Source organism: Denticeps clupeoides, chromosome 15, assembly GCF_900700375.1.
Source record: "Denticeps clupeoides chromosome 15, fDenClu1.1, whole genome shotgun sequence".
In the NCBI taxonomy this organism is placed as follows: Eukaryota; Metazoa; Chordata; class Actinopteri; order Clupeiformes; family Denticipitidae; genus Denticeps; species Denticeps clupeoides.
This window is the reverse complement of record NC_041721.1, coordinates 11,291,112-11,313,170: the sequence shown is the minus strand read 5'-3', so window position 1 is coordinate 11,313,170 and position 22,059 is coordinate 11,291,112. Positions and strand designations below refer to the sequence as shown.

Here is a 22,059-nt window from a genome sequence, read left to right as displayed (position 1 = left end):
AGTGGCAGGCGCTCGCGAAAAGAAGCATGACTTACGGTGGGAAGATCAACAGACCGAAAACTGTAAGTTGTTCTCCTCGGGGGCTTGTTAATCGTAGTGCATGTAGAGTGTCGTTGATCATTCCAATCTAAATTACTTTTACGTGCTTTACAATAGCGCAAACGCCCCTGTATTGTATAGTAACGCGTCGTGGCTCTAGGTGAGCACATGCCAGAGTTTCCATGTGTTGTTTCACAGTTTGAGTTCGTGTAAGTGGGTTTGATTTCATTTAAAAAATGTAAAGCATTGCTTTCTCCGATATATATTTACCATGTCATACAATAAAAGCCATTCTGTTTTTTAGGAGTTGGCTAAGAAATTATTTAAAAGAAAGAGAGTTCTGTCAAAGGAGAAGAGGAAGAAACACAAGATCATTGGTGCTGTGGTGGACAAAGGACTCATCACTGTGCACCATCTTAAAAAGAGAAGGTAATCATTTTTTTTCATTGGTTTACTTTCAGAGTCAGCACTAATAAAAGTGTTATTTATAAAAATATAATCTCCTAAAATACATAATAATATATCTCCTTAAATTATATGGAGTTTTACTAGATTTCTGGTAATCATTATGTTATCAGGCAGCATTATGTTTTCAGTTGTTTTTGCTGTCTTAAACATGATCCAAAAAAAATGAAGTATACACCTGTGCCCTTAGTTAACCTGAATTATAGATTCACACACATCAGAAGATAATGATCCTCCGATTGTGTAATGGCAATCAAACGTCATCATGCATTTTCAATACTATAAAATTTGTCACTAAGTAAGTAAAAAAATCATATACGTCATTCTCTGCATTGGGAGTACAATTCCTATCTTCCACTTCATCGTCTGTCTCTACAAGTTCCTCTATGTCACTCAAATTGACATCAAGCAAGTGAACTTCTATTTAGCATTGCATGGATATTTATGTGTGCTTAGGGTCATTGTCTTGTTGGAAGGTAAACCTTCTGCCCAGTTTGAGGTCCTGAGCACTCTGGAGCAGGTATTCTTCCAGGATATCCCTGTTCTTGGCCACATTCATCTTTCCCTTGATTGCAACCAGTCGTCCTGTACCTTCAGCTGCTACACACCCCCACAGCATGATGCTGTCACCACCATGCTTCACTGTTGGGACTGTTTAGGACAGGTGATGAGCAGTGCCTGTTTTTCTCCACACATACCACTTAGAATTAAGCCCAAAAGTTCCATCTTGGTCTCATCAGACCATTGAATCTTATTTCACATCTTGGAGTCCTTCAGGTGTTTGTTTTTTAAAGCAACCTCCATGCAGGCTTTCATGTATCTTGCACTGGGGAGAGGCATCCGTTGGGTCATAAAGCCCCAACTGAAGGAGGGCTGTAGCAATGGTTGACTTTCTCCCATCTCCATCGCTGGAGCTCAGCTACAGTGATCTTTGGGTTCTTATTTACCTCTCTCACCAAGGTTCTTCTCCCCCGATAGCTCAGTTTGGCCGAACGGCCAGCTCTAGGAAGGGTTCTGATTGTCCCAAACATCTTCCATGTAAGGATTATGGAGGCCACTTTGCTCTTGGGACCCCTTAAGTGCAGAATAATTTTGTAACCATGGCCAGATCTGTGCCTTGCCACAATTGTCTTTGAGCTCTTCAGGCAGTTCCTGCGACCTCATAATTCTCATTTGCTCTGACCTGCATTGTCAGCTGTAATGTCTTATATAGACAGGGGTGTGGCTTTCCTAATTAAGTCCAATCAGTATAATCAATCATAGCTGCGTTCTAATGAAGGTGTAGAAACATCTCAAAGATGATCAGAAGAAATTGACAAAGCAAAGAATCTGAATACTCACTGTGATATTTCAGTTTTTCTTTGTTAATAAATCTGCAAAAATGTTTTCTGTCTATGGTGTGGTGTGTGTACATTAACAAGGACATTTTTTAATGAAATGATTTTAGCAAATGGATGCAATAAAACAAAGAGTGAAAAATTTAAGGGGGTCTGAATACTTTCCGTACCCACTGTGTACAGTAAGGTGGACTACTGCCTTGACCATGGATTGTTCACTTTTTGCTCTTGGATATATACTAAACAGGATGTATTAATGTTTTTCTGTATGCAGCCATTCACCTAAATGGCAGTTACCACATTAACTGTATTAGTTAAGACAACTTATAAATTGACTTATTGGTATTGGAATTAAATGTACGTTTGTCTTCCCAGCTCCAGCAGCCGAGCAAATATTACTCTTTCTGGAAAAAAGAGACGCAAGCTTCTCAAGCAACTTGGCCACATGGAGAAGGCGAACTCTGCAATGGAGGGTACAGGGATATGTTCAGAACTTGAATTACGCTAAATATAACAGCTTTAACATCCTCGTTTTCAAACCTCATCTCAACCTTCTCTCTCTCGTGCTGTGTTTCCTCCCTTCTGTGCAGGTGAAGTGACGACTCCTAAGCAAACCTCAATCCCAGCACCTACCACGGCTCCATCCCAGTCGAAGAAGTCAAAGAAGAAGACCTCTACAACAAAGGATGTTGAAATGATGGACATGGAATAGAGGGGGCAGATTCTTGCTTATCACTTTCTTTCCAGATCAAAGATGAGAAACGGAGAATGTATGTGACGTTGATGGGCGTGATAGCTTTGATTCATTTATTCACAAGTATGTTTAGTATTTGCTACATGCAAATACACCTGCTATGTATTGTTTTTTAAAATGTACATGCAAGTTCTTAAATTAAACCATGTAACACTGAACTGACAAATTCCATGTTCAATGTCTTATTATTTTATTATAATTATTGAAAATAATTATAATTTGAACCAGGTTAATTGTAAAAAAAATAAATAATTTCGCAATCTAAATGTTTTTTTTTTTTTTTTTGAGGAAAGGATTGCGTCTGGGGTATTTTTTAAAAAGGGATTTACTTGTATGTGCTGTTCGGTTTATAATCGATGCGAACGACGTGGTTCTCGCGTGGACCCCTGGGGGGCTAAGAGAGGAGGAACGGCGCATCGCCATCCCTCCGCTAGTCGCCGTCGGAGACAAAGGAACCCACGAATAAAAAAAAAAAAAAGAAATGGGTCACTCGAGGAAAGCGGGGGTCCCTCCCACACCAGGCTGTGCGTGAGCCGCGCGGTCCTCCCCGAGCGACGGGCCGGTCCCCCGGACGTGGACGGTGTTCGAGGTCAGCGCGACGAGGCCGTCTGTCCCCCCGCCGATCGCCGCTCGGTTGGCCCGTTGTGGCGGCCGACATGGCCGAGCAGTGACGCCGCCGTCGTCCGGGTCGCTCCGGCTCAGAAGGGGCTGAGCGTTCACGTTTTTTTTTTGTTCGTCCCCGGTTCGTCTAATCCGACCGCCGCCATTTGGCACGTTTTCAGACGATGCTGTCGCATTGTCGTCAGTCATCACGCGCGACATAAGGTGAGTGTTTTTTCCCCTTTATCATTACGATTGGTTTGTTTGGTCATTTGTCCTCACCGTCATTAAATCCTTTCTTGGCCTCGTGAATGTTTGCGCTTATGACAGTAGGTGACAGTAGTGTTAAGTGGAAGGGACAGTCTACATATTTCATCAGGATTGCATCACGGCCGCGCTACTCCGGATGCAGTTTCTGGTGATGCTCGGTAGCCTAGCGACGCAGCTTCCCTTCCATCAGCCATCCACAGCTAGCAGTAAATAATAATAAAATGAATCATGCCAAGCAGGGGCAATGCTGGTCATATAATGAACTGATAAGGTGGTGTCTGTCTGTGTCTCTCAGAGGAGGGGAGCAAAGTCCCATGCAAGATAATTGGCGGCTCTAAACGGACTGTGGACCTGGAAGTATTCGATCATCTAATGGCGAGTCGCCTACATTGTCCCATGTCCTTCGGTAAGTCTATGAAAGTTTTCTATACAGAATTTTTTTGAATCTGTGCTTTGTTCTGCTGACAAGCAATAATGAAATAAATAAAGCAAAACCATAAATGTGGATGTCCTCAGACGAAGTTTGGTCGTACGGGGAATCGTGGTCTTCTTGACTCGTAGGCAGCATTTTAAGCTTTTAAAAATGAAGTGGTGCAGGTACTATTTAAGTCACAAAAGTGACTTTTTTTTACTGAAAATTGATCTTAAAGTTCTGGTTGGTATTTGAAAGCCTTCTGCACTTATTTATCTGTATAACTTGATCAAATGAACGACTCTGGGGAATAACCAGCAGCACCTAATATGTTCTGAATGAAACTGACGTCATGCTACGAACGAAGAATATTTGAAAATGTTGAATCTTTTATGTCAGGCTGCCGCTTTGCCGGAACGCTGCCTCAGTGCTTCCTATCCAGAGATTTGCATGAACTCTTATTTTCAGAAACTGCACGACTGTGCTTCTATGTGACTAAAATAGCATGTTTCTTTCTAGTCTGTCATTTTGACGCCGTCTGTACTTTAGAGAGCTTTGTTCACCAGATTGAAAGGACCGTCTGGGCTCTTCGCTCTGCCACTACTCCAAGGCACCGTTGGCATTTCTTAGAAATCTCAAAGTCGCCTTCCTCACTGCAGCTCACCCAGATCGTTGGATGCCGATGCAGTTCTTCGTCCTTCTTGCTGTCTTGCTCCAAGCTGCTGCCCTTGAGGGAGGATCGGATGGGGAGACGTGTTACTCCAGACAACATCGAGATGCCATCGTCAACCTACAGATTGCCCTCACGAGACCGGGCACCTCCATGCAGTCGGACACCACAGCGACAGAGAAGGACTGCGTCCTTACGTGCTGCTCGCGGGAAGTGAAAAAAGGTACTAAGCTACGTGTTCGCAAGGCTGGCTGACCAGCTATTTCTAGATCAGGGCTCTCCAACCCTGCAGATAACCCTTAATAGATTAGTTAATGCCCTGATCCATCACAAATTCTTATTTAAATCAAGACCATGTGAGGTTCAGTTGGGCCTCCTAAATGAAAGTGTCCTCCAGGGATACGTTTGGAAAGCAGTGGTCTAGGTGCTTTTGCGTTTTCACGCAAGGAAGTACCATTTTGCTAGTAGCTTCTTAGCTAGCGTGGCGCACATATTGTGGGAGCTTGCTTTAACTTTAAATCATTTACATTTACAGCATTTATCAGACGCCCTTATCCAGAGCGACTTACAATCAGTAGTTACAGGGACAGTCCCCCCCCTGGAGCAACTTAGGGTTAAGTGTCTTGCTCAGGGACACAATGGTAGTAAGTGGGATTTGAACCCGGGTCTTCTGGTTCACAGGCGAGTGTCTTAACCACTAGGCTACTACCACCTTTACTACCACCCTATCAAACATTTCCTGTTCTCATTCAGTCTCACAACATATACAAATATTTCTTTTCTTTTTTTATAGGTATAAAATGTAACCTGGCTGTGTACTTTCCCAACAAACCAAAAAATGTGGTGAACTGCTTTTTATTCCAATGCAAGAGCGAGCTGGACTGTCCTCTCATGACATCCAAGGGAGTGAACACCTACGATATTTTCAGAGGTAGATGAAAAACCACGCAGTTCGGTATTGGAATTCAAATTTAGCCTTTGGGTGTTCTGAAACTATTGAAATTCTGTACCTGTGTTTTGTAGGGGCTGTTCATCCCACGTCTAAGGTCAGTGATAGGACCACTGCCATACCTGTACAAGACACCACCGCTGAAGCTACCACAACCCTGTCTACAGCCACTGTACCATCCTCAACCTCTACTACAACTACGACACAACCAACTACAACTACTACCACCGCCACAACCACCACAACTACAAAGCCAACTACTACTACCACCACCACCACCACAACTACAAAGCCAACTACCACACAAGCTCCTACTACAACCACAACACAATCCTCAACTACCACAACAAGACCAAATACCACCACAAAGTCAACAACAACTGAACCCATCGTCCATGAAGCAATGCATGCAGGAATGGAACCACCCACTGCAACTACAACTACTACAACCACCACAACCACTGAATCAACCACCACCAGGCCAGCTAATCCAACTACAGAAGCTACCACAACCACCACCACGCAGGCGCCGAGACCCATTCTGCATCCACTCGTACCCATCAAACCGCCCAGAAAACAAAACAAACTGACACGAAGGCCGGACACCCACCCAGTGAAACCAGTAATAGCCATTACTGCAAAATCCACCACCACCACCACCACAAAACCCTCTACCACAGCCACCACTACAGCAACTACCACCACCGTCAAAACTTCAACCACTACCACTACAGTTGCAGCTCCCACCGAAAGGACCACGTCTGCTTTTGCTGCAGTAGACTACGAATTGAGAGCGTTTGGCTCCATTGACCCTGTAGCCGGCGCAGCCGGGGGAAAGGTGGCGGTGTCTCGGGGAACATGGAAGACCAGCTTGGTGGTGGTGGTGGTAGTGGGCCTGGCATTTGTCACAATGGCCCTGGCTCTCCTGGGTCGCAAAATTATGGAGTCCTTCGACAGACGCCACTACACCCGCCTTGAGCTCAATGACCTGCATTATGAGGTGTGATCCAGGACCTTTGCACTCCAGACAGGAGCGGAATTAATATTATCATACAGATATTAAATAATGATAATGATTAGGGAACAAAACTAAAATGTTAAGACTTTTTGAAAAACAATTCTTGATAATCGTTGCTTTTGTTTGCTGATCAACAACAACATTGTACTTTTGCTTTACACCCAAAATACTTAACATGTGATGCCTTACCTTGAGAGCACTCGGTAGGAATCATGTCGGCAGTTTCCAGAATTTGAAATGATACAGGTTTCTTCACAATTATGCTTTGGGTCTACTAAACTAAATGCCATAACTCAGCCTTTAGTTACAGAAGGATGCTGACAGGATTCCTGAAGTCTGTCTTCATCATAGGGAATCACATTGGTTTTGGAGTGAAGACTTGTTTATGAGCGGGCCCTTACAAAGCATCTCAACACAGAGGTACAGAGGGAACAGGGACAACGGGCTGAAGCAGAAGGAGAAACAAAAAAGCAATACCTTAAACTCAGGAAGCTTAAATTTAGATAAAACTGCTGTGCTGTAGACAACCAAGACCATGCACAAAGTCTGAACACGTTATGGAGATAAAGATGCATGTGGACACCAGTGCTGCATAACCCTTATAGCTAGGTTATGTCACCACTTCCAACACGGCCCTTGACATGTCACACTTCTGCACATGGCTGGGTTCACAAGTTTTTTGTTTTTTTTCGTCGTTGTTTTTGTATTGTGGTATTTTTGAAATGCAAATGACACACGAATGAAGGTGAATGCAAATGTGAAGCATATTTAATGCACTCTTTATTTCTATGATTTTGACAAGATATTTGTGATAGTTCTCACAGGTAAATTACAATTGTGCACTATTTTCTTATGGCGACTTGAGGTGTGTGTGTGTGTGTGTGTGTGTGAGAGAGAGAGAGAGAGAGAGAGGGGAGCTAAGACAAGGCCCACAGGTTTATGAATATGTGCACTTGGGAGAGGGAAAAAAGTTCAATTTTCTTGCTGGAAGGCTTGTAAGAGGGTTCAGCATAACTGTACACCACGAGGTGGCAGCAGCAACTCATTAAAAAACATGGCAGTGCAGCCACCATGCATAGTGTAGGGTCGGGTTGTGATAGTTACACCGAATGTCGTTTATTTTTTATTGATTTATCATTTCTTAAAAAAAAAAAAAAAGTGTATGTGGGTGGTGACAGTTTGGTCTTGTTTTGTGAAGTGTGGCTTTACAATTGATTTGATTATGTGGAAAAATATCTCTTACAAGAAATAAAGTGTGTTTTTTTGAATATGAGTTTTGTGACTCGTTTTGCATACACTTATGTCAGAGATGCATAAAAGCATACATTCACAATGAAGGTATATATTATTGCATTGTGTGTTGTGTCCATTAGTAATAACAATTAAATTTAGTCAAGATTAACTACAGTTAAATATTTGTATTTGGAAATGTAAATATATTAAGTATTTGTGAGATAATTTAATTTTGGAATAAGCCATGGATTTGTGGTTTGCTGTGTAATTAATAAATTGATTAACCAACATCATCACCATAATCAACAACAAAGACAGCATCACTATAACTACAATATGCATAAGAATATATAGGTTTCTATGAGTTTAAAGAGTCCTTTAAATGTAAATAAGTACAATATTTTAAAACGCGTGTCTTGTTATGTGATCGCCATGCTCTCGGGAATATTGCGCCTGATCGAAGCTCGGACCCCGACAGACGGCTGGGACTTCACGGGACCCCCCAGCAGCCGTGGGGTCACAGGGGGGTACGTCGCGCTAACGCACTGAGAAACTAGTCCCACTGGAATGCGTTTCTTTGCCGCCAAACAACCGGAGCCGGGAACCCCCCTCTCGCCCACCGCTATTATCGCCGATTTCGATATTCTGCCCGCTCACCGCGGCGCAGCGCGTCTACCTGCCCACAACAATAGGCAGCGGCGCAGCGTTTTCGGCCGGGAAGAGGACGGGAAGGCGGAGGGGAAACGGGGGGGGGTGGGGGCGCCTTTCCTCCCGGCGGAAGGAGACGGATCTGCGCTGCGCTGCGGCCCCCAGAATGAGCGCCGTGGACGCGCAGCGCCACTCGAGCCCGGAGCAGCGGCGGCGGAGCGGCGGCGTGGAATGGAGCCGAGGGCGCCCGTAGTCGCGCTGTGACCGGACCGAAGCGCGAAACACCGCAGCGAGACATTTCATTCGCGGACGTGGAGGAGAACGGAGGAGACATGCAGCCCCTGCGCTGAGGAGGAGCGGCGGCGGCGGCCGGGGGGGGCGAACAAAAAAAAAAAAAAAGGGGAGAAAGATGGGCGCCGTGCTGCGGAGTCTGTTGTTGTGTAGTTTTTGTTTGCTCGTACGGGGTGAGTTTTCTCCTTTTGCCTTCCCCTGTTTGTTCGCCGTGCGCGCTTTATGGTCTCTGGGGTGGGGGGGGACGCGAGTTGGGACTTTAAAAATCTCCCCCCGAATCGCGCTCAAGATATTTGTCTTTTTTTTTTTTTTTTTTCTGCACGGGGCCTTGCTTCAAAAAAAAAAAAAAAGACACGGGGCTCCGGCGCGGAGGGCTGCTGACAAGCGCCCGAGTCCCGGACGCGACCGAGCTCCCGATATAGCCGTAGCAGGACGCGGCTAGGCAGCTTAGCCCTCCTCAACTCCTGCCCCGAGTCCCCTCCACGCGTCGGCCCGGCGCGGGCTTCGCCACTTGTTTGCTCCGGCGCGGTCCGGAGTCGCCCGAGGGGCTGCGACCCGTGACCCTTGTCGCTTTTGCGCGATTCCTTGAGGGGGGAAAAAAAGAGGAGTTGGCGCCACCACCACCACCCGCTCCAGACTGGTGTCGGTGGGAAGATGAACCACTATTGTTACGACCTGGCTCTTGGTGGAGTCTGCTTAGCTGTTGCTATCGGCTAGCAGACAACTTTTTTTTTTTTTTTTTAAATAAATCTTCGCACTTACTTGCTTCTGTAGTTTTTTTTTGCGTGTGTGTGGGTTATGCACGTGTTGTTTTTTTTTTTGCGGTGTCGTGTAAACTTTTTGTGGAGCAAAAGGCCACGCTGCGCGTTTTCCACCAATCCCATTCGCTCGGAGGTCAAATGGATGTCGTGGCTCTGCTAACTTATTGTTTTTCTTTCTTCTTCTCCGATGTCCAAGAAGTTCAAACCTTACGAGACAGTAATAGGACATTATGGAGGGGAAAAAACTAACTTTTTTTTTTCTACTCGCGTGACGCGCGTTTCCCAGAAGGAAAAAAGTTATCTTTAGATCTGCAATCACGGTTTTTTGGTCCGCAGCACGATCAGTCGCGTCGTGGTCGCTGCGTGTCGCCACATGTAGCATGTTCTGGGCCATGTGTGGCCTTCGTTTAACTTGTGTGTGTGCGCGTGAAACGTGTTGTGTAAAGTTGGCGATTCGTTTGTTGTTGCCCACTGCACGGGTTAGCTGTGGGGTCTTCTGACGTCACAGCCGCGGTTTCAGACAATGTGGGATTCGTTAATATTTCTGAGACTTACGTTAATATTTAGTTTTGTTTTTGTTGTTTTTATGACACTGATTACTTCTGTTAATATTATTATTATTACAAAACCAAATTCTTAATGTTTCTGTCATGTAATGGGCCACGTAAATAAATTCAAAAATTTGACCAGATAGGTATATTCTTTATATGTGGACCATGCACAAACTAAAACTGCGATGACGTGTAAAAGTCCAGAAGTCCCGGTTCATCGTGGGAACATAATTTTTTTGTATACATTATAGGGAATTGGATCAGATGTTAAATATTACCGTTTATCTCAGTCTCAACTCGACCAACCTTGTTCGCCTGCCCTGGTGCGCCGTGACTTTGTAAATATTTGCCGCAGGAAGTGTCCCGTGTATTTAAAAATAAAGATACAAAATGGTACTGGAGGCCAGGTGGCTGGGGTCTGAGCAGCTTTGCGGTGGCCAGTGTCACCGCTGTGGTTTGACTGGCAGCCAGAGAGCCGGAGAGTTAAAGCGCTTGAAAAGCTTCGTGAAACGTCACTGTTCTTCCTCAAACTGTCCAGATAAATGAGCGATGAAGAATGCGGCCTGTTTCGCAGTGTTCGCTATGTCCGACTTGTAATTGGCTCGTGGCGGGTCTACCTACTTGAAGTGGACGTGCGGCTAGTGGAATGGAAATTTTGAACATTGGACGTGTTAAACTCACTCTCTGCCTACCCCCTCCGCAGGAGCGCCTCTCCTTCTGTATGCCAACCGGCGAGACCTTCGGCTGGTGGACGCCGCTCACGTGAAGGGCAATGCCACGGTGGTGGTGAGCGGCCTGGAGGATGCGGCGGCGGTGGACTACGTTCACGCTCAAGGCCTGGTGTACTGGAGCGACGTGAGCGAGGAGGCCATCAAGCGCACCTTCTTCAACCAGTCCGGAGCCAGCGGGGTGCAGACCACCGTCGTGTCTGGCCTGGCCTCGCCGGACGGGTTGGCCTGTGACTGGCTTGGGAATAAGCTTTACTGGACCGACTCGGAGACTAATCGGATCGAGGTGGCGGAGCTGGACGGGTCCCTGCGGAAAGTGCTTTTCTGGCAAGACCTGGACCAGCCGAGGGCGATTTCTCTGGATCCTGGCAGAGGGTGAGTGCACGCTCTCTAGACCCAGGCATGAATCTTTAGAGAAAAGTTTGTTGTAGGAGTGGAACGTGGTCAGTATGACCATAAACACACCGGAATGTGGTAAAGCTACAAAAGAGCAGTGCCACTGTGGTTCTTAAAATAAGCAAGATGTCGCCCCTAAAAGCCAACCCATTTAGATGGTCCTTATTTTCGTTTTTTTTTTTTTTTTTAAGAGCAGGACAAAACCGAGGGACAAGATTTCGTTTCCTTGAATAGACGTCCCCTTTCCTCTTTCATTCAGCTGGGAGGCTGGAATATTCCTCTCTTGTTGGTCTAGGTGGTGATCTGGGACTAGCTGTAGTGTGATGAAGGCCATTCGGGTCAACCACCCCATGGCTTGATTTCATCCAGTCACACTGACCGTTTTGGCCATGGCGTTACTCGCCTGCTTTGAGCCGTCCTTGTTGGTTAACTGAATGTACTGTATTCGTACGGGGTTGTCGAGGTTGGGTGTTATTAATTATTTGTAATAGTACCGCCAGTATTTTGACCTCGCTGACTTAATAGTCTCCATATGAGGCTGCTACCTTGAAATGATTATATTTTTTTTCCCCCATTCAGGATCACTGTCCTCCTGACACATGTCGATGGATAAATAATTTATTTTTATTTAGGTTCAACTAGTGCCGTGTGGATTCTGCTCGTATTTTATCTCGCGTTATCTCGTGTTAAAGATATTCATTCGCACCTTTGCTAGTTCATGAGATCCACCTGACTCCAGTTTAACTTCCGGGTGGAGAGTGAAGGGAACGGTATTAATAAACCAGCATTGTAGGTTGATCTAGACTAACAGTTGCACATTTGTGGGCTGTGAGTGTTCTTTCCCTCCCCCTCAAAAGAGTTTATTTAGGATTAGGAATATTTTGGCTAGTGATGGAATCTGTTTGTTCTCTCTCTTTTTCTGTCACTTGAAAGAGCTCTGTCTTTCGTCCTTGTCTGTCTGGGTGCTTGTGTTCAATGTCTTTGTGAAACAGTCACCTTTCAAAAGCCCACATGTCTGACCCTGATGTTTATATGGCGGTATATGAATCTTCAAAAATGGGACGTTGGTTTTCTTGAACTTTGTAGGGCATGGGTTTAGTGTCTAGTTTTTTTATTTCTTCTTTTTCTCAACCGAAAATGCTTTGATGTTTAGAAGATCTCTTTGAGTTCAAAACCCACAAGTACACAAAACTATCTGTGGAGATCAATAGCGTTTAAATAATGGTGGTCTTATATCTGATGTGTAAGAAGATCCAGTTTTAGTTTGAATAACATGTGGTGTGCTAAATGGCACACCTACTGCAGTGTGAGTACAGTGTGGGGCATCATGAGATTAAGCTGTGATTCTCAGATGCTAGTGGGTGGAAAATGCTGGGAATGATCGGAACGTGGTGAAAACGGTGACGTACGTGTTTGTACGTCAGGGACTTATAGGCCATGCTAAAGTTTGGGTTTGATATTATTATAATTTTTTTTTTTTTGCTTAATATCAGCTTCTGTTTTGCAATTATACAACAGAAGACTGTGGTTATGAGGTATGGTTATGATGTATTTCAAACATGATAGGAACTGATATGGTTGTGATTTATTGTTATTTACTACCATTGGCATTTTTTCATGCCATTTAAAACCTCCTCTCAGTTAAAATGAGGGTTAATCAATGAATTTGGTACTAATTTGGAATTATTGTGGGATTTCCATGGTGTGATCGTCAGTATGCAGTCTGCAAATTACTGTTTTTTGTTTGTTTTTTTTTCAAGTTGTCTGTGGCAAGAATTCATCATAAATCACATTTTTTCCTTTGTTTAACATGTCTCAAAATATATTGCTATTATATTTGAGGTTGACGTGGAATAGAACTAGTATATAGTATAGAGAGAAACTGCAGGTAAAATACGTAACTAAGGGATAAACTATGTTAAACTACAATGCAAAACAGAACAAATTATTTTCTCTATTGTTATTGTTGAGGTTGTTCGAGAGAGTTCTCACAAATGATGTTTCATATTGAACACTGAAATTTTTTCTTCTGTCTTTTTGCCTCAGTGCAGGATCAATTAAATCTAATCTGCTGAGCATTTTGCGTCTCGCTCTGCGGAGCTGCTAGCGCAGACCAGGTGACCCCTTCAGTAACCCGATCAGGTAGACAAAGGCAGCGCAGGGTAACTGGAGAGCATCTCTCCGTGGGTCACTCCAGCCCCCCCCCCCACGTGCCCTTTGCCTTCGGTCCCCCAGCCCCCGCGCCACTGTTCCCTTCTCTCTCCCCTCAAGAATCCGACATGGGCCCAGTCTACCAGGACCCTGTGATGTTTGCTGGCAGCACACAAACGCCTATTGTTCTTGCCAGGTATTCTGATGGCCTGGACTTCTGAGCCGGCCGAGTTCCAGCGATGGGAAATCACTTATCAGTTCATTTCCAAACCCCATCAGGTAGTTTTACAAATTACGGATTACACAGTCACTGCGTTGTCTCCCCGAAATAGGCTGTGTTTTTCCCTGAGCTCCGAGACAATGCTGGCTTCTTACTGCTCATAGGTATCGGTGGTGGTGTCTCTCAAAGGTAGCCCTTATTTCCCATTGTGACTCAATTTAAGCAAGAAATGTGTTTAATGAAGAAAACAGCGTTTCTGCAAATTGGTCCCTGGTTTACTAAAAGAACGGTTTCCTGTTCTGAATTTTGCCATAGTTACGAACCATTATAAACATGACCAGAATGCTAGTACCGTTGTCGGGCAAGTGTAATCCTACGAAAGCTTGCTGGTATCTTATGTGAGAACCGGTTGCTGCTGTTACTTTTATTTTACGCGAGCACCAAAGATATGGATGACCTGTAACATAAGGTGAAATGAAACCTAATCTTAGACTAAATTTACTGCATAAAGAGTGCTCTTGCACGAACCTGTTCTATGCATTCGACTTGCCAACAGCTGTAAACACCCAGGCACCAGTTAATGTAATTGTTCTAACATGAAGGCGTTTTAGTGTCAGATTTGCACTAATTGGTTTTAGGGGGCCTAGTCAGTCTTATCTTCTGTGGAAAGCCCTCATTGGTTTAGTTGAACTTCTGACAGTACCCCTCACGTTCCCTCCCTTTAGTGTTGTCAACGTCTCACCCTTCCCAGGCACCAGGTGACTCATCTCTCCTTTTGAAGCACAGCCACGGGCAGAGAGGACTCCAGGTAGTGGGGGTTGAGAGCAAGCAAGTCCCCAGCCCTGAGAAAATGAAGTAAATATGACGAATGGAGAGGCTGGTTCGCGCATTATCAGTGTCGAGAAAGAAAAAATAATTAGAGCGAACGTTCTATTCATGTATATGTGTATATAAAGATAACGATTTTTCACTGCTTATTCTGTAAACCAGAAGATCATGCAATCATTGGTGCCTTATGGATCTCCAACTTCATCCACTGATCTCTCTACCCCCCCCTCCCCCCTTCCATCCATGTCCACATTCAGGCGCCAAAGACGGAACGAAATTAGCATGTAAATCCACAAGGGTGTAGATAAAAGGGCTCCTCTAATGTATTCATTATTTTTATTTAAATGGAACATTTCTTTCTTTCGCTCCTCATTTTTTAATCTCCCTTTTCTTTTGTTTTCTTGCTTGATTTTTTTTTTGGGGGGGGATATTGCAAATCTCACGTTAGGTTAGCAGAACTTCATTCCTTGTGTCTACATTCTGACCATTTCTGTGTACCATTTGCGTCTAGAACAATGCAATTAAACTGCTGTCTGTAACTGTCGTCTCTCAGAAGTCCGTCTCACTGATCTGGTTAACGTGGATGTATTCCTCACACCGACTGGTTTTAAGGAAAGCTTCTGGATAATGAAGATCCTAGAACTGCAATTAAGGACAGGAAGCAGATTACCCATTCCGAAAAAAAAAAATAGACATCCGAAGTCATGTATGCTGGTTAGCTGTCGTCCAAGTGAGAGAAGAGAGGGTAGGCGTTGTGTTGGCTTCCAGCGTTGTGCCGGCAGAGCAAGGACGCAGCGTAGCGCCACTGTAATTACACCATTGTACAAATAGCTTAGCGAGCTTCCGATTTAATCATCCAGGCCCATGGAACGCCCTCCTGCTGGGCCAGCCGGATCCAGCCCCCTCCTCTACAGCAACACTCTCAACATGCAAATCCAACTTCCACTCACCCACCCTGACAGGCCTTCAGTGCCGGATCGGCCATATTTATTTCTAAAGTTTCTAATTGGATGCACGGTTCCTTTTTTCGGGGGTTGTGGGTGAGGAATTGGGTTCTGTGTTTTGTATGTTCTGAACAAAAGGTCCATTGTTATTCACTCATCTGTTTTCAGTCATAGACCCCCCATTGGCACATCTATTTCAGTTGAGAATACAGCTTGATGTATTGGGTGTCCAAAGGCCACTGCAGCAGTGTAGTGTAAAACATTTCTATTAGAGACATTAATAATTAAATAAAAGATGCCATTTTAGTTCCATGCCGTGTTAGACAAAGCATCACTGTGAGCACATTCCTCCCCGTCATCTTTTGTGGCTATTTTTATTCTCGATTGCAACCACCGCGTCTCATGAGTATTGAGCTTTTTTGGAAGTCTTCTCCAGGACAGTTCACTGTGAAATGTAAAATCCAAATTATGGAGGCTGGTTGGCTGGGAACATTTACACACTGGTTAGCATCGACATGAGATGCTAAATTAATATGCGCATGTGGGGCGGGCATTGTTGCTGTCAACTGAAAAGAATTTAAAGTCCATGCAACTGACGAAAACCAGTTGTATTTTAAATAGTCACAGCAACTGTTTTCTTTTATGTCCGCCACCATGTGTTGTGCCAGTCAAAGGTTTAGAGTTTAAGGCAATTTCCATGTGTATATGAATTCATTAGGAACAGTCATTGACATTTGCTGCAGAATTAGAGAATATGGCCATTTTTATTGCTTGTTTAATCAGTGCAACTGTTGTCAGGTCTGCTAAGATCACTGCTAACGGGTTTTATAGTAATTGTTCACAGGCTTGCATTAGTGAACACAGCATTCCATTGTAACTGGAGAAATTGTTGCTGATTACTGGGCCTCTTCTTCTTCCCGTAAGGGGTCGCCGCAGCGGATAAGCCGGTGTGGCTGTCCTCATTATCAACCCGGTAAACATTTTTCACCAGATGCCCTTTCTGACGCAACCCTCCCCTTTTAGGACCCCATGAAATCGGTTTTAATTTTTCCTAAAACCTATTTATTTGCCTAAAAACTGTAATTTATTTAGTTGGTGTGGGGAAAAAAGTGCAAATGCAATATGACATCACATTTAATCATTGTTCAACAAAGTGCTTTGGCATTTACTATTTTCCTTTTGTAAACCATTTACATGGGTGGTAGTAGCCTAGTGGGTAACACACTCGCCTATGAACCAGAAGACCCGGGTTCGAATCCCACTTACTACCATTGTGTCCCTGAGCAAGACACTTAACCCTAAATTGCTCCAGGGAGACTGTCCCCTGAAACTACTGATTGTAAGTCGCTCTGGATAAGGGCGTCTGATAAATGCTGTAAATCTAAATCTAAATATTATGTGCATTTTGTGCAAATAACTTTCACAATATTACAGATTCTTACTTTTGTAAGATCAATGTGCTTCACATTTCACAATGAACATGAAAACGTATCAAATAAACCAACATTGGAATACAAAAAAAAATTGTGCCCACTTAATGAACTGGAACCATGATAATAAAACCATGTTTTGAGTCAGCTTCAGAACTGCGCAGTTTGCTGACTTTGCGTGGAACCGATCGGGCAAGTGGTCCGGAATCGACACTGACAGCCTCTTCGGCACAGCGGACTTCGCGTTTACATTCTATTGCCATGTGTGAAAGTCCCGCCTTGACAAACGTGTAGAAACACAAATTACATACAATTTATTTATTTTATTTTTTTTTTTTTGCATTCCGCAATTCAGTCCACGTTTTCCGCATTGCAGAAATCATAGGGCCCTACCTGTTTACCCGGGCTCAGGACGAACACCAAGAAATACACAGTAAGTTGCTGTTTAGTGGGCCTAAATGTCCCAAAATAACTCAACAATGAATTGTTTAGCAGTCTAAAATTAGTCTAAAATGCATTCTAATCTGAAGTTTAACAAAATCAAACTTCTCAAAGTTGGAACAGCATGCCCACGTGATCTGATTGAAAGTCAAGAACCAGACTGCACACTTTTCTATTCCTTCTGAAGGCACCAGAGGGGTCTGTGTTGTAATAGGAAAAAGAACCATACAAAAAGACATCTTTCATTCGTCCGTCAGGGACTAGGACTAGGACTGTAGTCTGATGTACTGCCGTTCCAAAAAATCCCGCCTTTCCCCCTGCGGATTAGGTCATCCCATTATTCAGACTTGGCTTTTTCAGGTCGGGATTTCTCATTTATTTAGGTTAAGTGTTTCAGATTTCAGCCCAAGTTCTTGTCTGTGTGGAAAAAGGCCTTGATGTGTGGCACTGTGCTTTTAGGCACTAAACCCATGACATCATTCCCTTTGACACACCCCTCTCCCACACCTGGGAAGTTTAGTTACTCTGTGACCAAAGCGCTGGCTCATTTGGAAGCCTCCTCCCTCGCTCAGGATAATGGAGAATTTTTCTTTTCCCCGACCGCCCTCGGGACGGTGGACAAAAAAGGGCTGGGCATGTAGCAGCCCCCTACCTCAGTCACTTTGCAAGGTGGAAGTGCAACAAGATGGCAAAGTGGTTTTAACAGTTGGGGGGGGAGGCGGCGGCCATGCACACACCGCCGACACCGCTCCTCTGTGCAAACAAAGGGCCCTCAACTATAAAACACCTCCCAACCTTTCCCCCTCCTCCCGTTTCTTCTCGGTCCAAGGCCTCCCGGAGGGAGCCATTGGAAGCTTTTCTTTTCGCCTTCTAACATATTGGCAGCTATTTGCGCAGGATAATAGCCAAGTCGTGTTGGCATTCTCGGTGTGTAGGGCTGGCTCCTCGCACTCTCCGCTATAAAGAGAGAGGGGCGGGGCGGGGGGGGGCAAAGCTGGAATTCCAGCAGGCGCTGGGGGCTGCTGCCGCCGGTCGGGTTGTGTGTTAATGGGGCTCGGTGGGTGTCTGGCTCACACGTGTGCCACCCGTTTGATCCCGCCGCCGAGGGGCTGAGGCCGCTGCCTGGCCTCTGCGTGGGACGGCGGTTCCTTACTCGCTCTCCCGCACGGCTGGCCATACGGCACACTCGTACGTACAGGCCGGCGTGCGCTTGATTGACATGTCTGGGTTCGCACTCAGAGGTAGGCTCACGGCTTTGTGTTTGGGGGAAGGGTGGAGTCCCTTTCCACCACATGGAAAAGTCATTTTGGGGCGGGGGCTGTACCTTGGGAACAAGTGGGAAGTTTCACTTGTTATTTATTCGACTGACACCACAGATGGACCACGAAATGCGTACAGGCACTTTGGCAGGAGGGCTCAGATGGAGCCACCACAGACCACGCAGACGGAATAACCTACCACGCAGGTTTTAATTTGGCCGACATTTGTGTGGAAGTTTTCAGTTCATCTCTGGCTTTGTAATTTGTTTTCTTAGGGTGCAATATGGTGTTTTTGTCACAGTGACTGTGCAGTACACTCTGAAAGTAACACACGGAACAAATCAAACATTTTGTACTGATATTAAATAACATCAACCCTGGTTCTAGCCTTCCAGGCCCTTTTTTAACCTAGCACATGCAAAGAAGGCTGAAAAAGATGTTCTAGTAATGTTCTGCCCAGCAGCAATGCCCTGCCATTTTCATGCTTGTACTGTCACATCTGATGTTTATTCAACGTTTATTAGGCCTTCTACAGACTGTGATTTCAGCAACGCTATAAGATCATTACCAATCAAACTAGGCAACCAAGAAATGTGATATAGGGCCCTATGAAATTCCTTTTTTTTTTTCAATTTTTTCTATTTCTTCTGAATTCTATGTTTTCCATTATAAACATATTTATTTACCGAAAACCTATTTACATGTAAATAATATTGCATTGTAAGCAAAGAACTATTTCACAATATTACACACTATTCTTTTTGTAAAATAAGTGTTTCACTTTTGGCCAACATTAAAAATGTAGCAAATAAATAAACATTGGGGAGACCTGGAATACAAAAGTTGTGCCCACTTGCATAATAAAAATTGTGCCCACCATGAATATAAAATCACATTTTGAATCAATTGATTTGTTTGCCTGACCCATAGTTTTCTGGTGTGAGCAGCTTGCCGTAGTTTGCCTTTTTTCTCTGTTTCAGATACATGTTATTGATTTAAGTGGTTGTCGCATGTTCTTACAAAAGAGCCAAGCCTTAAAATTGTCTATGCTTCACTAGGGTTGTTGAAATTAATTGTATAATCGATGCATCACGATGCAGACGGGGACTATTTTGCATCGATGCATTGCAGAACATAATCGATTAAATCTTAATGACGTTGCTTGGTGGTTTTCTGGTGGCAGCATAAAAATGTGCCTCACACTGCGGTCAACAATGAAAATTGTTCAACTTTGACCGCTGCGTGCTATGACGTATTTTTCCGTGACCAATAGAATCAAAGCAGGCGAGTGTTCTTCCTGCCACTTCAAAACAACGCACACAAAGCCGGAATGGACGATTCTGAGTGTTACTGAGTCCAAGCTCCTGTGGTCCCTTTTATTTCATTTTGTAGTACATAGAAATGAGCAAGATTGAAACGCCAGCAGTGGGTTCCCCGGCAGGTCTCCTTTCTCTGCATGCTTCACCAGAGTTACCTCCACTACACACTGACCCAAATCTGTTACAACCTGAAGCCACTAACGGCAGAAAAACGCCTGGTTGAGACATCCATTGCGTCAGGTGAGCGTGGACTGAATGCAGACCATTTTTCTGCTCATTGGAGAAAATCTAAAGCCACTTTCAGATCGAACAAGGCACGCGCTGCCATGAGGCTAAATTCAAAAATAGAGTTCTAGATCTCTGGACACTCAGAGACTGTTAAGATCAGCTTTTCGTAAATGCACACTTTGTGTATGTGTGTGTAAAGAAGTGGCAGAAAGAACACTTGGATTCTATTGGTCGCGTGAAAATACGTCACGGTGCACAGCGGTCCACAGATTTCAACTGTGAACTCATCGCAAGAACAAGGCCACCGAGTGCAGCGTCGCGCAGCATGAAACTTTTCCCCGGATCAGGCAGCCACAGTCACTACCAGCGCTACTTTTTAATGCTAGCGTTTATGCCGCCACCAGAAAGCAACGTGATTGATATAATCAATTGTGTTCTGCACTGCATCAATGCAATATCGTCCACATCTGCATCGAATATACGATTAATTTCAACAACCCTAGTAAAATGTGATGTAATCATAATATACTAAAGCCTCAGATAACATACCAGGGCCACTAATTGCTTATTTGAAATAGTTAATTGTAAAATTACACAATGACATTATTACCATTACGCTGATGAAAACTTTCAAAATGATGTTCTAAAATGGTGCAAATGCACTCAGAAGTAAGGCTATACTTAATGAATCGATATTATAAAAATATAGCTTTCCAGCACTCCATGAAGGGTGACTAATAGATTAAAAGTCGAATTCAGTGAGTCGAGGTTTCTTTATTTTTTAATATTCCTGTTTAGTTTATATTCAACTTAGACGTGTGTGTTTTTTTTTGTTTTTGTTTTGTTATTTGAAATAGAGGTTTGTTTGAATGACACTGCAGCTTCCATTGCAAGTAGTTTGAATGTGCTAGTTCAGAGACCTTCTTCTCAAAGTTTTCCAAATCCGTTCAGGAACGCACCGTTGGATCAAGTTCAGCATAGGCGATTAATGCCTCAGGTACCAAATACAATGCACCTCTTGTGGCTGGCGCAGATTTGTTCTGTGGCATTCAGTCACTGGTAAAATTACCCTCAACTCAGGTCACATACAGATAGTTTACATTCTCCTGGCCTTCTGCGGGGCTCAGACATTTGTCTCAGACTGTACGCTGGTTTAAGACATATTTTCAAAAAGAAAATAAATGTTTTCATTTTCCACAATTGGGGCCAGGAATGTTCTCACGACATGCTGCTGATTTTGCTCAAATGAAGTTGACTAAAGCCTCCCCCTTCTTTTTTTGCACTTGGTCAGTCTGTCACCCCACCCTATGGGTTTCTAACCCACTGATAAGCTTGAAGACACTTTTAATCCTGTTATTGTGTGAGAAATTGGAGGAAATCCTGTCCTCAGGGTGTAACTGTCACTTTGGAGATCTTTCTCTGGGCAAACAAACAAAATGTCCTGCCCCTTTAAAATACTTATACCACAATTACGTACAAACTCAATTCGAACACTTTTATCAAGTATTCGCACACATAATTATTGTTAAAAAAAACACTTGTGTGACTATTTTGAAGTTTTTCCTTTTAAATCTCTGGGGAACCATGACAGAAAAGTGAGGACCAGCGACGTCAGAGTTGTGCTGTTTGTGCATCTTCTGTGGGTCAGTCCGACAAGGGTCTGAACGGCGGTCGCTTTGTCACTCCGTCAGGGCCGCTGGGAGCCATGTAATTAGCCCCATTACTTTTCTGTTAGAACTAAAGTGCTCCCGCCCCCGCTCCTAATGCTTTTGTGAGACACCCCCAGTCTCCGATAGCCTCGTAGCTCACCCTGGCCCCGGCCCTTTTTGTAATGACAAAGTAGGCTGTGGGCTCGCTAGATGCCACGGAACCTTAAATTAGTTCTAAATTCTCATGAACACTTTAAAGTTTGGGTCATCACTTTTTATACTTTTTATATATTTCCGGAAACAGAGTTTTTCCGCCCCAAAGGTAATTGTGGACGCGTGTTTCGCCGTGGACGGCGAGAGGGTGTTCCTTGTTCTCAGAATAATGAATGGCGGCCGCAGCGCTCAGAAGATTGATAGCTGCCCTGTGCGGCCGGTTTGAGTTTCCTTGATTTGGGTGATAGCGTGGCT

General features: G+C 44.2%; 3 protein-coding genes across 3 annotated transcripts in view; all 3 read left to right on the top strand.

Moving 5' to 3' along the window:
* c4h11orf98 (chromosome 4 C11orf98 homolog) lies at positions 1-2,761 on the top strand. Its single transcript, XM_028955336.1, has 4 exons — positions 1-62; positions 344-468; positions 2,217-2,314; positions 2,432-2,761. The coding sequence occupies exons 1-4, from the start codon at positions 27-29 to the stop codon at positions 2,551-2,553; spliced, it is 381 nt and encodes a 126-aa protein (XP_028811169.1). The 5' UTR covers positions 1-26; the 3' UTR covers positions 2,554-2,761.
* A 278-nt stretch (positions 2,762-3,039) lies between these two features.
* Positions 3,040-7,672, top strand: mansc1 (MANSC domain containing 1). The gene is made up of 5 exons (XM_028955149.1): positions 3,040-3,420; positions 3,761-3,871; positions 4,537-4,770; positions 5,341-5,478; positions 5,571-7,672. The coding sequence occupies exons 2-5, from the start codon at positions 3,838-3,840 to the stop codon at positions 6,500-6,502; spliced, it is 1,338 nt and encodes a 445-aa protein (XP_028810982.1). The 5' UTR covers positions 3,040-3,420; positions 3,761-3,837; the 3' UTR covers positions 6,503-7,672.
* Positions 7,673-8,560: 888 nt separating this feature from the next.
* lrp6 (low density lipoprotein receptor-related protein 6) overlaps positions 8,561-22,059 on the top strand; it is a 44,838-nt gene continuing 31,339 nt past the window's right edge. The window contains 2 exon segments of the mRNA XM_028954469.1: positions 8,561-8,859; positions 10,702-11,101. Of these exon segments, the coding sequence (XP_028810302.1) occupies positions 8,805-8,859; positions 10,702-11,101 (455 nt within the window). The 5' untranslated portion in view covers positions 8,561-8,804.

Bases quoted from the DNA above. Each gene is read 5' to 3' on its own strand.
- c4h11orf98 (XM_028955336.1), top strand. From the start codon at position 27: ATGACTTACGGTGGGAAGATCAACAGACCGAAAACT. The intron at 63-343 runs GTAAGTTGTTCT...TCTGTTTTTTAG, and splicing joins AGATCAACAGACCGAAAACT to GAGTTGGCTAAGAAATTATT. The intron at 2,315-2,431 runs GTACAGGGATAT...CCTTCTGTGCAG, and splicing joins GGCGAACTCTGCAATGGAGG to GTGAAGTGACGACTCCTAAG.
- mansc1 (XM_028955149.1), top strand. From the start codon at position 3,838: ATGGCGAGTCGCCTACATTGTCCCATGTCCTTCG. The intron at 3,872-4,536 runs GTAAGTCTATGA...TCCTCACTGCAG, and splicing joins ACATTGTCCCATGTCCTTCG to CTCACCCAGATCGTTGGATG. The intron at 5,479-5,570 runs GTAGATGAAAAA...TGTGTTTTGTAG, and splicing joins CACCTACGATATTTTCAGAG to GGGCTGTTCATCCCACGTCT.